Consider the following 16,664-nt stretch of genomic DNA (forward strand, 5'->3'; position numbering starts at 1 on the left):
ACACTTCATGCTCTGAGGATTTCCAGGGCGTGTATTGGAGGAAATGCAGCTGTGCAGATAAGAAGGGTATTAGAAGGATGTGAATCAGGGGAAATGTATTCGCCAGGATGCAGAGAGTATCTCTGGGAAGTGAATATTACTGACAGTCCCAACATTGATTGCCCATCCAGAACTGAAACAGGTGAGCGGGTCGGATGGGAGATGGACTGGTTTATATTAAATGTGTTCCTTCTATTACGAAATGCCTAGGTTATTGTTAGGTAGGTTTTAAAACAAGTGTTGGAGTCAAGTCAAGTCAAGTCACTTTTATTGCCATTTCGACCATAATTGCTGGTACAGTACATAGTAAAAACGAGGCGGTTTTCACGACCATAGTGTTACATGACACATTGCAAAATCTAGACTGAATTATGTAAAAAAACAACACAGAGGAGAAGAAAACACACACACACACACACACACACACACACACACACACACACACACACACACACACACACACACACACACACAACAACAACTACACTAGGCTACAGACGTACCCAGCACTGCATAACGTGCCCAAAACAGTGTAGGCATTACAATAAATAATACTCAGGAAAACAGGGCAAGGTGTCAGGCCAGGCGTTGGGTATTGAGGAGTCTGATAGCTTGGGGGAAGAAACTGTTACATAGTCTGGTCGTGAGAGCCCGAATGCTTTGGGGCCTTTTCCCAGATGGCAGGAGGGAGATGAGATTGTATGGGGGTGCATGGGACCTTCATAATGCTGTTGGCTTTAGGGATGCAGCATGTAGTGTAAATGTCCGTGATGGAAGGAAGAGAGACCCCGATGATCTTCTCAGCTGACCTCACTATCCGCTGCAGTATTTTGCGATCCAAGATGGTGCAATTTCCAAACCAGACAGTGATGCAGCTGCACAGGATGCTCTCAATACAACCCCTGTAGAATGTGATGAGGATGGGGGTGGGTGGGAGATGGACTTTCCTCAGACTTCGCAGCAAGTAGAGACGCTGCTGGGCATTCTTTGCTATGGAGCTGGTGTTGAGGGACCAGGTGAGATTCTCCGCCAGGTGAACACCAAGAAATTTGGTGCTCTTTACCATCTCTACCGAGGAGCCGTCGATTTTCAATGGGGAGTGGTCGCTCCATGCCCTCCTGAAGTCAACAACCATCTCTTTTGTTTTGTTCACATTCAGGGACTGTTTGTTGACTCTGCACCAGTCCGTTAGCCGCTGCATCTCCTCTCTGTAAGCTGACTCGTTCTTGCTGATGAGATCCACCATGATCGTGTCATCTGCAAAGTTGATGATATGGTTCGAGCTGTGTGTTGCAGCACAGTCATGGGTCAGCAGAGTGAACAGCAGTGGACTGAGCACGCAGCCCTGGGGAGCCCTTGTGTTCAGTGTGATGGTGTTGGAGATGGAGAATTAATCCAATTTTTTATTTGTAGGCAGGTTCAAGACACATTTTATGTTGTGTTAGGTGAGAGCGGTGGAGATGAGGGATATATGAGTTCAAGCCTACTTTTTCCTTTTTATATTCACAGAGCCAGTGTTTAAAATCTCTGACCTCCTGGCAGAGGGGGGGTGAATATCGACTGTACCAACTGACAAAGTTCTACAAAGACAGACTCCAGCAAGCAATTGAAGAAAAGGTTGAGAGACTCGGTTGGATGTTGACGAAGGAAGGACATTTCAATCGAGAAGAAAATGAGGTGAGTGTATTTAGTGTATTGTCACTGAACTGCTGGTATCAGAGGGAATAGTGATCGGTATTAATCTCCTTCACGTTCTACGAGTTCTACATGCAAATGGAGACTTTGATTTCTGACTTGTCTCCAGCAGATCTAGTTTCACCTGTTAAGGTGAGGAGCACTGGGAACTACAGGTTCAGCCTCACCTTTTCCTTTCACACCTGCTGTATTTATCAGTGTGAAGTAAGAGCAGTGGCTGCATATCTGGACTTCCAACAGCATTCGGTCTGAAACTAATTTCAAATCTTGGCTGAACCATCGGGCAGATTCACCTCATCTCATTAATCCAGGATGAGTATTAAACTGTCAATTGGGCTAACTGGCTTCTCTGCGGTACTGGACGAAGGGAAACTTGCTGGTCTTAGCTCCATGAGAACACAAACAATGTGTGGCTGACTTGTCATAGTCATAGAAAAGTACAGTACAGAAACAAGCCTTTTGGCCTATCTATTCCATACTGGACTACTGTAACTGCCTATCCCCATTGATCTGCACTGGGCCATGGCGCTCTTTGCCCTCATTACGCATGTTTCTATCCAGTCTTTTCTTAACAGCTTGTACTGCTTGCACTGCTAGCTCGTTCCACACTCTCAGCCTCCTCTGAGTAAACAGGTTTCACCTCTGTACCCTTTGAACTTTTCACCTTTCAGCCTTTACTGATAACTTCTTGTTGTAGTATCTCTTTACAGCAGTACAAAATGCCTGCTTGTATTTATCCTATCTATACCCCATGTAATTGTTTAAACTTCTGTCAAATCTCCACTCAGTCTTCCACATTCCAATGAATAGAGTCCTAACCCATTCACTCTTATAACTTGGGTCTTCCAGTCCTGGTAACATCCTTGTAATATTTTTCTGTACTCTTTGAAACTTTTTTCCATCTGTCCTGTATGTAGGTGTGCAGAACTGCACATAATATCCAAATCAGGCCTCACCAATGTCTTATACAACATCATATCCCATTTACTGTACACAGTATTTTCATTTATGAAGCTTAATGCGCTAAGAAACTTTCTTTCAGAGCCCATCAACATTTGCGGCCACTTCCAATGGCTTATGGCTTCCCCGATCACTTTGTTCTTCTGGTCGCTGTGCAAGATCTATCTTGCTTGGTCCATCCAAAGTGCAACATCTTGTACTTGCCTGCATTAAATTGCATCGACCCCTTTTAAGCCCATTCTCCAGTTGGACCAGACCATACTGCAAGCTCTTGTAGTCTTCCAGTTTGCTGACTGCACCTTCCAATGTTGGTGTCATCAGCAAATTTGCTGATGCTGTTAACTGTAATTTCATCCAGATAATTGATATAGATGACAAACAACAACAGGCACAGCACTGATCCCCGGGAAACTGCGCGAGTTACAGGCGCCAATCAGAAATGCAACAGTATATAGTGACACTCCAGATTCTTTCAAAAAAGTCAGTGTCTATTCTAGTTTACTACTTTATCTTGAATGCTAAGCAAATGAATCTTCTTGAGCAACCTCCCATACGGGACCTTGTCAAATACCGTCCATGCAGACCATATCCACAACCTTGCCTTCATCAACTTTCCTGGTAACTTCCTCAAAAAGCTCTGAGATTGATTAGATGTGAAAGATCACGCACAAAGCTGATAGCTTATGACCACAAGCATCAATAGTTTGATCTAAAAGGGAAGAAGAAAGCACCAAACGTAAAATAAATCTACTGACTGGCTGATATCTCATGACCCCAAAAAATCAACAGGTTGTCCTGAAAGGGAAGGGGCAAACAAAAAAACTTGCTGAATATCTGACTAATGAGAGACTGGGACACACCATTTCAGGTCCCTCTCACTGATGCTCACTAGCAGTGATTGGCGCTAAATGTAATTATTCAGAGGCATAATCCAAAGGCAAGAGGAGTCATCTGTAAATATGATGCTCATCTATAAATTCATCATCTGGAGACGTCTGCTTTACTGGTAAACATTTAAATCTCTTTCACAACTGTAACTCCTCAGACCTGGTAGCCGTGAAACTGAGGGATTATTTTACAGTGCAGTGGACCATCAGGGAATTATGCTGATTTGTTCCATAATTGTTGTCCATTATTCGTGTTATGGAAAACATTTCCAATTCCCTACTGGTAACTGTTCTAGGAGATCAATCATTCAAATCCAGGACATAGAACATAGAATAATATAGCACAGTACAGGCCCTTCAGCCCACAATGTTGTGCCAACCCTTAAACGCTGCCTGACCCTTAAATCCTGCCTCTCTTATTTCTCAATGTCCTAAGCCCATCCATATTCAGTTACCTTAATTTCATCATTGGTGTATGTTGCTTGAAGACTATTGAATGTTTAATTCAGAATTCCTCAGTTAATCAGGAAGCCCATGCCTGCATTCAGGAACTGATCACCATTTTACAGTATGAGTGCCAGGCAGTAACCACCTCCATTATAAGACAGCCGCACGGACGTTCTTTAATGTTCTGTTGACTTTACTCCTCATAAGACCATAAGGCATCTGAGCACAATTGGCCATTAGGCCCGACGATTCTGCTCCACCATTACATCATGGGTGATTTATTATCCCTCTCAACCCCTTTCTCCTGCCTTCTCGCAGTGAACTTCGCTGACCTGATTAATCAGGAAGGTTTCATCCTCTGTTTTAAATATACCCAGTGACCCGGTCTCCACAGCTGTCAGTGCCAATGAATTCTACAGATTCACTACTCTTCAGCTAAAGAATCTCCTCATCTCTGTTCCAAATGGACGTCCCTCTATTCTGAGGCTGTTCCATCTGGTTCTAGACTCCCCCACTTGGAAACATCATCTCCACGTCCTCTCAATGCTTTTTGATATTCCACAGGTTACAATTAGATTCCCCCTCATCGTTCCACACTCCAGCCAGTACAGGAATCACTCCCATAAACATCTGGTTTAATATCACTGGTTCTGTTAGTTTAGATTTCTCTCTGGATTTTGTACAATGCCATCATATATTTTCTCTGATGAGCATCTAAAACCGTTCACAATATGCAAGTGTGTTCTGGCCAGTACCGGTACTACTGGTTCTTATATTCTAATCCTTTCGAAATGAATGCTAACATTGTTTTTGCCTTTCTTAACACCGACTCAAACTGCAAGGAATCCAGCACTGGGTCTCCTGAAACTCTTTGTAACTTTGATTTCTGAATTTTCTACTAGATTCAAAAATACTCTGCACCTTCATTATTTCTGTCAAAGTGTATGGCCATGTACCTTCCTATACTACTTGCCAATCGCCACTGATTTGTCTTTTTATTCGTTGGTCTATGTGAAATCGCTGCTTCCTCAACACTTCCTGTCCTTCCCCACATCTTCGTAACGCATGAAATCTTGGCCATAAAGACTTCAAATCATTGACATAACGGAAAAATAAACTGTCCCAAAACCAGCCACTGCAGAACACCACTGGTCACCAACATCCAACAAGAAAAAGCCCCATTTGTTCCCATTCTGTGCTTCCTGACAGTCAGACAAAATCTGTCTGGAGAAAATCATGGATCCATGCTCGTATCTTTCTTGTCCTACTGTCGGCCCTTATCTTGTTAAATGGTGTCATGTGCGGTATCTGGTCAAAGGTCCTCGGGAAGTCCAAGTAAACAACTTGTGCTGACTCTGTTGTCGACCCAACATGCTGTTCTCTAAAAAAATTCCAACAGTTCTGTCAGGCAAGATTCCTTTCCATGGATGTTGGCCTTTTTTCTTATCATGTGCGTCCAAATACCCCATAACCTTATCCTTAATTATCGACTGCTGACATCTTCCCAAACACTGATCAGACTAACTGGCCTATAGTTTAAAATGATCAGTCCTCTGGAACCATTCCAAAATCTAGTGATACTTGAGTGATCATTACTAATGTCTCCACAATCTCTTCAGCCTCCTCTTTCAGAAGCAATCGGGTGCAGTTGATCTGGACTCCTCTATCTTCAGAACTTTCAGCTTACCAAGTGCTTTCTCCTCAATAATTGTAAATACATTCACTTCTGCCACCTGACATTCTCAAATATCTGGCACGTTCTGGCACGTTACATTGAAGATTGACGCAAAATGCCGACTAATACCTTCCGGCATTTCCTTGTCCCCTGACAGTACCTCTCCACTGTCAGTTTCAAGCAGCCCAATATCCACTCTCCTCTCTTTCAATCTTCATATATCAGATCAAACTTTTGGATTCAGTTTTGAAGGTGGGGAGCACTTGGAACAGCAGGTTTAGTAACACCTTTTCTTGTATCACCTGCTGTATTTATCAGTGTGAAGTAAGAGCAGTGGCTGCATATCTGGACTTCCAAAAGGCATTCGGTCTGAAACTAATTTCAAATCTTGGCTGAACCGTTGGGTAGATTCACGTTATCTCATTAATCCAGGATTAAACTGTCAATTGGGCCAACCGGCTTCACTGCAGTACCTGAGGGAGGGAAACCAGCTAACCACAGCTGGTCTTGGCTCCGTGAGTTCCCAAACAATGTGTGGGTGACTTGTCCTAGTCACAGCAAAGTACAGTACAGAAACAGGCCTTTTGGCCCATCTATTCCATGCCAGACTATGGAACCTACTTATTCCCATTGATCTGCACCATGCCATGGCGCTCTATGCCCTCATGACGCATGTATCTATCCAGTCTTTCCTTAACCGCTTGTACTACGTGCCCGGCTGGCTAGTTTTGCACTGTCAGCACCCTCTGAGTAAACAGGTTTCACCTTTGTACCCTTTGAACTTTTCATCTTTCACCCTTTAGTGATAACCTCTTGTTGTAGTACCTCTTTACCTCAGTACAAAATGCCTACTTGCACTTATCCTATCCGTACCCCATGTAATTGGGTACATGTCTATCAAGTCTTCGCTCAATCTTCCATGTTCCAATGAATAAAGTCCTAATCGCTTCACTCTTTTCTGATAACTTAGGTCCCCCAATCCAGGTAAAATCCGTGTAATGTTTTTTCTGTACTCTTTCAAACTTATTTCCATCTGTCCTGCAGTAGGTGTGCAGAACTGCACATAATATCTAAATTAGGCCTCTCCAACGTCTTATACAACATCATATCGTACACGATATTTTCATTTATGAAGGGCAATGCGCTAAGGAACTTTCTTTCAGAGCCTATCAACATTTGCCCCCACTTCCAATGACCTATGGACCTGTATTCCCTGATCACTCTGTTCTACCAGTCTTTGTGTATGATCTACCCTGCTTGGTCCATCCGAAGTGCAACATCTTGTCCCTGTCTGCATTAAATTGCATTGGCACCTTTTAAAGTCATTCTCCAGTTGGTCCAGATCTCACTGCAAGCTCTTGTCATCTTTCTCTTTGTCCACTGCACCTTCCCAATTTTGTTGTCATCCACAAATTTGCTGATTCTGTTAACCATAATTTCATCCAGATGGATGACAAACAACAACAGACTCCGGCACAGCAACAATCCCTGTGAAACTGCACGAGTTACAGGCACCAATCAGAAATACAACAGTCTATAGCTACACTCCAGATTCTTCCAAAAATAATAATCTAATCCAGTTGACTACCTTATCTCGAATGTTGAGCAATTGAATCTTCTTGACTAACCTCCTATGCAGAACCTTGACAAATACCTTGCTGACATCCATGTAGACAATATCCACAACCTTGCCTTCAGCAACTTTCCTGGAGCTTCCTCAAAAATCTCTGAGATTGTTTAGAGGTGAAAGATCACGCACAAAGCTGATATCTCATGAACACAAACATCAATAGTTTGATGTAAAAGGGAAGAAGAAGGAAAACATAAAATAAATCTGCTGACTGGCTGATATCTCATGATCCCAAAAATCAATGGGTTGTCCTGTCATGTACCCCGTGACCAGGTTAAAGAACCAGCAGAAATGGAAAACACTGGAGTCTGGAATTACCATGAAGAGAGTCCAGTTCAGTTTGAGGTAGTTGGTTGAGGGGAGGGAGGGAGGGAGAGAGGTAGAGGGAGAGGGAGAGGGAGAGGGAGAGAGAGAGAGAGCCCCCACCTTCACGAGGATGCATAAAGTTCATTCAGTGTCCCGTGGTGTGTGTCTGTGTCCCAGCAGACCTGCTTTTTGTTACCACGTGTTGGACACTGGCTGTCCATCAACCAGCTCTGCCCTGCTCTTTCTGCAGGAATCTTAATAAGCAGGCAAATTGTCCTTGAAGAAAAGGTGAACAAGCTGGCAGAAGAAACCGTAACATACATTATAATTTCTCTCTCTCTCTCTCTCTCTCTCTCTCTCTCTCTCTCTCTCTCTCTCTCCCTCTCTCCCCCTCTCCCCCTCTCTCCCCCTCTCCCCCTCTCCCCCTCTCCCCCTCTCCCCCTCTCCCCCTCTCCCCCTCTCCCCCTCTCCCCCTCCCCCTCGCTCCCATATTTGCTCTGGACTCCTACCTCTCTCTCTCTTTGTGACAGCTCCAACAGTGTCCAAAAGCCAGTCTCATTCTGACATTTTAAAGTGATCATCCACAGAAATTATGAACCCTAGGGGTACATAACAGTCCTAAAAAGGAAGAGGATCAATAGGTTGTCCTGAAAGAGAAAGGGAAAGAAAATGAAAAAGTCATCTGCTAGCTTGCAAAATATCTAACCAATGAGAGGCAGAGACACACCATTTTAGGTCACTCTCCCTGGAGTTCACAAACAGTGATTGTCTTGTCCTAGATCTGACCTATTCAACCATGAGTGGTATTAGAAAATGAAGGGTGTTACACCTGTGAGTGACTCTGTTCTTGATGGGATTCATTGGCGCTAAATGTAATTAATCAGTCGTATTATCTAAAGGTAAGAGGAGGCATCTGTAAATATGATGCTCATCCATAAATTCATCATCTGAAGACATCTGCTTTACTGGTAAACCTTTAAATCTCTTTCACAACTGTAACTCCTCAGACCTGGTAGTAGTGAAACTGAGGGATTATTGTACAGTACAGTGTACATAATTCAGGGATTTATGCTGATTTGTTCCATAATTATTGTCCATTATTCATGTTATGGAAAAGCTTTCCAATTCCCTACTGGTAACTATTCCAGGAGATCAATCATCAAACCCAGGACATCATTGCTCTTATTTCTCTGTGCAATGTCCTAAGCCCAACCATATTTAGTTGCATCCTCGATTACCTTAATTCCATTATCGCTGTATGTTGCTTGAAGACTATTTGATGTGTAATTCATAATTCTTCAGTTAATCAGGAAGCCCATGCCTGCATTCAGGAAGTGATCACCATCTTACAGCATGAATGTCAGGCAGCATCCATCTCGATCATAATACAGCCACACTGACATTCCTTAATGTTCTGTTGTCTTTACACATCATATCACCATAAGGCATCGAAGCACAAATGGGCCATTAGGCCCATTGATACTGCTCTGCCATTACAACATGAGTGATGCTCTATCCCTTTCAACCCCATTCTTCTGCCTTCTCCCAGTGAACTTCGCTGACCTGATTAATCAGGAAGGTTTCATCCTCTGTTTTAAATATACCCAGTGACCTGGTCTCCACAGCTGTCAGTGCCTATGAATTCTACAGATTCACTACTCCTCGGCTAAAAGATCTCCTCACCTCTGTTCCAAATGGACGTCCCTCTATTCTGAGGCTGTTCCATCTGGTTCTAGACTCCCCCACTTTGAAACATCATCTCCACATCCTCTCAATGCCTTTCTTTTTTTTAATTTTTTTTATGCATTTCTACAATTACTACGAGAAAAACCCAACTACAAAATAAGAGATTAATACAGTGCAAGATAAACATGTAGTAATAATATGGGCATTGTCGTGGTTTCTCGTGCCCCACAAACAACCAAGAGACGCAGAAGATTCTTCAAGAAGTATTAAACTTTAATTTGCAAATCAAAGCTGAGACAGGTAGTGAGCTAGTCGTTGATTGCCCACCGATCCTTGTGCATAGCATTTTTTGTAGCAATCAACTGATTTAGTTGCATTAGCATATCCAATCGGTCTATAGGTGCGTATCACAAGTACATCCGCCACTATTGTTTCTACCCATTGACTTAATCATGTTCTAATCTACATCTCTTAGCTTCCTTTTATTAATACACCATTGTCTTCTACATTATTAAGATTTCATTCTCCTACTAAATTGGGTACATGCATAGCAAATAACAAGTTCAAACTACGTAATCTACATCAAAGCTGACTATGTAGTTTTGGTTACACAACAAACAAGTTCAAAGCAAACCATCTCTTAGCTACCTCTCATTAACACACCAAATTGTCTTCTGCATTCAATTGGATTCATGCATAGCAAATAGAAGACTCAGACTACATAATCCACATCTCTTACCTTCCTCTTATTAACACACCATTGTCTTCTACATTATTAAGATTTCATTCTCTAGCGAATAGCAAGTTCAAAGCTGACTACATAGTTTTGGTTACACAGCAAACAATGCAACTTTTATACTCCAATAGCATTAGGTAGATTAAACTGAGCAGAACATTGTTGAAAAGTTGCGAAACAATTATCAATGAAAAAATCTTCAAAATGCCTAATGCCTCTTCTATACCAATCATGAAATGTTGAATTGTGCACTGAAGGTAAAAAAAAGGTGATTATGCAAAATAGGACTAGAGAGGATGAAACCATGAAGACCATTAAATTTTCTAAACTTGGCCAATATTCTCAGAGTAATTCTAACAAGAGGATTAACAATTAGTCCAGGCAAGCAACTAGGGAGTGCAGATCCAAGAAGTGCAGAAACTGAGAGATCCTTAGTAGAGTTCAACTCCATTGCCACCCATCAGACTGGCTATGAAAAAAGGACCAGAAGGTAAGACAGCGCATATTAGCTGCCCAGTAGTATAGACGGCAGTTAGGTAGAGCCATGTAACCTTTTTTAGATTTTTGGAGGTAAGCTTTATTAAGTCTAGAATGCTTACCCTTTCAAAGTTAGGACAAAATAATAGTTCAAGGAGTCAAAAAAGGTTTTAGAAATAAAAATTGGATTAGATTGAAATAAATATAAAAATTTAGGAAGTATATACATTTTAATAACATTAACATGACCTGCCAGAGATATACATCGTGGCAAACTCTGTTGTGTAGATTTTAAAAGATTGACAATTTTTTCACGAAAAAGATCCTTGAAATTCCTTGTAACTGTAATACCAAGATAAGTAAATTGATTATTAAATACTTAAAAGGGAGGTCACAAAATACTAATGCTTATGCTTCTTTAATAATTATCCTTCCACCCAAACAAGATAAGGATCCAACAGAGTGTTCCTCTTATAGGCCTGTTTCTTTGTTAAATGCTGATGTTAAAATTTTGGCCAAAGTTTTGGCCCAAAGATTGTAAAATGTTAAACCCCTATTATTTCTGATGACCAAACCCGTTTTATTAAAAATCGTCTTTCCTTTTGTAATATATGGCACTTATTTTATACTTGCCTTCAATTGGGACTCCTGAGTGCGTTATTTCTCTTGATGCGGAGAAAGTGTTTGATAGTGTAGAGTGCAATTACCTTTTTGAGCTTTTAGGAAAATTTGACCTCGGTCAAAGTTTTATTTCTTGCATCAAATTGTTATACCTATGTCCTACTGCTTCTGTTCTGACTAACTCTCAGCAATCCCAGTCATTTAGCCTTAAACGTGGCACCCATCAAGGAATGGCATTTTTTGATTTCACTATAGAATCACTGGTGATTGCATTTCGAGGTTGTACTGAACTGACGGGGATCTGGGGGGAGGGTGTTGAGCATAAAATTTCTATTTATGCCGATGATTTATTACGTTTTCTATCAAATCTGTCCACTTCCTTACCCCCAATGATTTCACTTCTTGATCAATTCAGCCAGTTTTCTGGCAATAAACTTAACCTACACAAGAGTGAACTTCTTCCATTTAATAAAGAAGCACAAGCATCAATTCCTTTCGATATTCTACAGGTTAAAATTAGATTCCCCCTCATCCTTACACACTCCATCCAGGAATCATTCTCATCAAAACCAGGTTTAATATCACTGGTTCTGTTAGTTTTGATTCCTCTCTGGACTTTTCACAATGCCATCACATATTTTCTCTGATCAGCATCTAAAACCATTCACAATATGCAAGTGCAGTCTAGCCAGTGCTTGTTCTTATACTCTAATCCTCTCAAAATGAACGCTAACATTGTTTTTACCTTTCCTAACACTGACAAACTGCAAGGAATCCTGCACCAGGTCTCCGGAGACTCTTTACAACTCTCAAAAATAGTCTGAGTCTTCATTATTTCTGCCAAAGTGTATAGCCATGTACCTCCCTATACTATATTCCAATTGCCACTGATATGTCCATTTTTTCTTCAGTGGAAATCCCTGCTTCCTCAACGCTTCCTCTCCCTCCCTCTTCATAACATGTGCAATCTGGGCCATAAAGCCATCAAATCATTGACATGATGGAAAAAGAAACTGTCACAAAACCAACTACTGGTCACCAACATCCAACAAGAAAAAGCCCTATTTGATCCCATTCTGTGCTTCCTGACAGTCAGACAAAATCTGTCTGGAGAAAAACATGGATCCTCTAACTATGCTAGTGTCTTTCTTGTCCTACTGTCGGCCCTTGTCTTGTTAAGCAGTGTCACGTGGGGCACCTAGTCAAAGGTCCTTGGGAAATCCAAGTAAACAATTTGCACTGAATCTCCGTTGTCGACCCAGCATGGTATTCTCACAAAAAATTCCGACAGTTCTATCAGGCATCATACCTTCCATGGATTTTGGCCTTTTTTTATCATGTGCGTCCAAATACCCCGAAACCTTATCCTCAATAATCGACTGCCGACATCTTCCCAAACACTGATCAGACTAACGGTCCTATAATTTAAAATGGTCGGTCCTCCGGACCATTCCAAAATCTACTGATTCTTGAGCGATCATCACTAATGTCTCCACAATCTCTTCAGCCTCCTCTTTCAGAAGCAGTCGGGTGCAGTTGATCTGGATTCCTCCATCTTCAGAACTTTTGGCTTGCCAAGTGCCTTCTCCTTAATAATTGCAAATACACTCACTTCTGTCACCTGACATTCCCAAATATGTGGTATGATTTAGTGTTTTTACAGTGAGGACTGACGTAAAATTCTTACTAATACCTTCCGCCATTTCCTTGTCTCCTGACAGTATCTGTCCACTGTCATTTTCCAGCGGCCCAATATCTACTTTCCTCTCTTTCTCTCTTCATATATCAGGTGGACCTTTTGGTAAGCTATTTTATGTTATTCACTAGTCGACCTTCATATTTCATATTTTCTGTACTTACTTTTTAATTTTCTTCAATTGTTTTGTAAAAACATCTCAGTCCTCCAGCTTTCTACTATAATTTGTAATATTCTGTGCCCTCCCCTTTGCTTTTGTGCTGCTTTGATTACCTTGTCAGCAACGGTACATCATCTTCCCTTTAGAATAATTCTGCATCTCTGTGATCATTTGTCCTGACCCTTCTGAATTGCTCCGAGAAACTTCCGCCATTCCTGCACTGCCATTGTCCCTGTTCATGTCACTTTCGAATTATTTTTGCCCAGCTCCTCTTCTATATCTCTGTAATTCTTTTATTCCACTGTAATGCTGATATATCAAACTTTACCTTCGCCCGCTCAAACTGCAGCGTGAGTTCTGCTATTTTCTGATGATTGCCTCTTAAGGGTTTATTTACCTTAAGCTCCCCAATCAAATCTAGTGCAATACACAACATCGAATCCAGCTCCGCCTTTCCTAGAGTGGGCTCAACCATAGGCCTCTCTCAACAGGCACCTCATTGGCATTCTATGAATTCCCTCACTTGGGATTCAACACCGACCTGATTTTCCAAAGCTATCTGCATATTGAAATTCCCTAAAACTATTTTCATATTCACCTTTTTACATGCCTCTTCTCTTTGGTGTTGAAATTTGTTGCCCCTATCCTGGTTACTGTTAACAGGGCAGTATATAATTTCCATCAGGGTCATTTTACCTATGCAGTCTCTTAACATCTCCATCATCCAATCGGATATCACCTCTTTCTCAGGATGTTTCATTTTTAATGACAACAGAGTCAACCCAACCCTTTCGCCCACTTGCGTATCCTTTCAATTCAGTATTTATCCTTGGATGTAAGTACCCAAATATGATCTTCTTTCATCCACGATTCAGTGATGCTGACCATCCTTTCTTTCTAAATCTTTTAATTAGTATTAGTAATATGGACAGAATACAAATGATATATTGATAAAGAAATTACCAACATACACATTCCAGTACATATGAAAAAAAAACATACATAATAGTTACAATATATATGGGTTTACCAAGACCTAAGCCATAAGATATATGTGTGGACATAGTAAATCTAAATATTTCATAATGTATCATATAAAGAAAAAAGAAAAAGGGAAGAAAAGAAAAACAAAAATTTATTTTTATAATGCAAAACTAGCTAATCTAATAACTATAACTAATAAGTAATAAAAAAAAGAAACAAAAAAAAGGAGAAGGAAAAAAAAAGGGGGGCTGTTTATAATATCTCACAAAAATATTCATCAATGCCGTCACTTCCGGTCCTCTCAAAATACATAAGCTAAAAGCTGGGAAATCAAATGAACTTGGCACAGTGTCATATTACATCATATGAAAATGTTGAATAAATGGTCTCCATAACTTTTCAAATTTAATAGAAGTCTCAAAAGTACCACTTCTAATTTTTTCTAAATTTAAACATACCGTAGTTTGAGAGAACCAATTAATTTCTTTCCAATTCAACAATATAGATTTTCTAGCCATCGGAGTTAGAAATGCAATCATTCGATGGGCTGAAGAAGATAAATGCAGTGAGTCTAACATTGGTAAACCAAAAATTGCGGTAATAGGATGAGGTTGTAAATCGATATTCAAAACCGCAGAAATATTATCAAAAATATCCTTCCAATATTTCTCCAAAAATGAACATGACCAAAACATATGAGTTAAAGACGCAATTTCAGAATGACATCTATCACAAATAGGACTTATATGAGAGTAAAAAAGAGCTAATTTATCCTTGGACATATGGGCCCTATGTACGACCTTAAATTGTATTCGTGAATGTTTGGCACATAACGATGATGTATTAACTAATTGAAGAATTCTATCCCAATTCTCACTAGAAATTCTAAAACTAAGATCTCTTTCCCAATCCTTTTTAGTCTTATAAAGTGGCTCTGAATGTATCTTCATAATTATATTATAAAGTTTTGAAATAAGCCCTTTTTGAAAAGGGTCTAATTCAAATAAACTCTCCAAAGTATCTGAAGGCACAAAATTTGGAAACGTATAGAGTACAGAACTTAAAAAATGTCTAGTCTGTAAATATCTAATAAAATGAAATCTCGGCAAGTTATATTTGTTGGATAATTGCTCAAAAGACATGAAACAATGATCTAAAAACAAATCAGAAAATCTTAGTAATCCCTTAGTTTTCCAAGCTGAATAAGCCTGATCTATAATGGAAGGGTGAAAAAAACAATTAGATACAATAGGACTATTTAAAACGAATTGAGTCAACCCAAAAAATCTCGAAAATTGAAACCATATACGCAAAGTATGTTTAACTATCGGGTTGTCAATTTGTTTCGGCAATTTAGAAAGAGCAAAAGGGAGAGAAGTCCCTAAAATAGAACCCAGAGCATAAGCTGATACCGATTTAGTTTCCAAACTCACCCAACAAGGGCCAAAAGATCCACCCCCATCTTTCAACCAACATAACAAATATCTAATATTAACTGCCCAATAGTAAAAGCTGAAATTAGGTAATGCTAACCCGCCTTCCTTTTTTGTCTTCTGTAAATATGTTTTACCTAACCTGGGATTTTTATTCTGCCATATATATGAAGAAATTTTAGAGTCAACATTAGTAAAAAAAGATTTCGGGATAAAAATTGGTATCGCTTGAAAAATATATAAAAACTTAGGTAAAATAACCATCTTAATAGCATTAATCCTACCTATTAGGGATAAAGACAGAGGTGACCACCTAGTAAACAAACCTTTAATCTCATCAATTAAGGGTAAAAAATTAAATCTAAATAAATCCTTATGGTTTTTTGTGATTTTGATCCATAAATAAGTAAAAAAGTCATTAACTAATTTAAAAGGTAAATTTCCATAAATTGGGACCCGTTTATTCAATGGAAACAATTCACTTTTATTAAGATTTAACTTATACCCAGAAAACTCACTAAATTGAGCCAATAATGATAAAACTGCTGGAATGGATTTCTCCGGGTTAGAAATGAATAGTAATAAATCATCTGCATACAAAGATAATATATGAATATCTGTCCTACGATTAATACCCAAAATATCCTGTGATTGTCTGATGGCAATTGCCAAAGGTTCTAAGGCAATGTTAAATAGTAATGGACTAAGAGGACATCCCTGTCTAGTGCCCCGAAATAGGCGAAAAAAGGGAGATCTTTGATTATTGGTAAACACTGAGGCCACTGGAGTATGATAAATCAATTTAATCCATGATATAAATATCGGACTAAAATTAAACTTCTCCAACACATTAAATAAGTAAGGCCATTCAACTCTGTCAAATGCTTTCTCCGCATCTAATTAAATCACGCATTCTGAAGTATCATGTGAGGGAGTATAAACAATATTCAACAATCTCCCAATGTTAAAAAAAGAATAACGATTTTTAATAAAGCCAGTTGGATCATCTGAAATAATTTTGGGTAATACCTTCTCCAATCTAGATGCCAGTAACTTGGAAAAAATCTTGGAGTCTACATTCAATAAAGATATAGGTCTATAAGAAGCACAGTTAGTAGGGTCTTCAATATTAAAGAAATGGAAGCTCTATAAAAAGATTGTGGCAATTTCCCTAATCTAATGGCTTCCTCAAAAACCTTACCTAACCAAGGGGAAAGAGTAGCGGAAAAAAA

At 39.8% G+C, this 16,664-nt stretch overlaps 1 protein-coding gene across 3 annotated transcripts in view; it reads left to right on the forward strand.

Annotated features, from left to right (window-relative positions):
• LOC132386954 (NACHT, LRR and PYD domains-containing protein 12-like) overlaps positions 1-16,664 on the forward strand; it is a 53,613-nt gene that overhangs the window by 25,183 nt on the left and 11,766 nt on the right. For all 3 annotated transcript variants that reach the window (XM_059959309.1, XM_059959310.1, XM_059959312.1), the window contains one exon: positions 1,549-1,716. In XM_059959309.1, the coding sequence (XP_059815292.1) occupies positions 1,675-1,716 (42 nt within the window). In that variant the 5' untranslated portion in view covers positions 1,549-1,674. The remainder of the gene's footprint in view (positions 1-1,548; positions 1,717-16,664) is intronic.

This window comes from Hypanus sabinus, unplaced genomic scaffold (genome assembly GCF_030144855.1).
Source record: "Hypanus sabinus isolate sHypSab1 unplaced genomic scaffold, sHypSab1.hap1 scaffold_1416, whole genome shotgun sequence".
In the NCBI taxonomy this organism is placed as follows: Eukaryota; Metazoa; Chordata; class Chondrichthyes; order Myliobatiformes; family Dasyatidae; genus Hypanus; species Hypanus sabinus.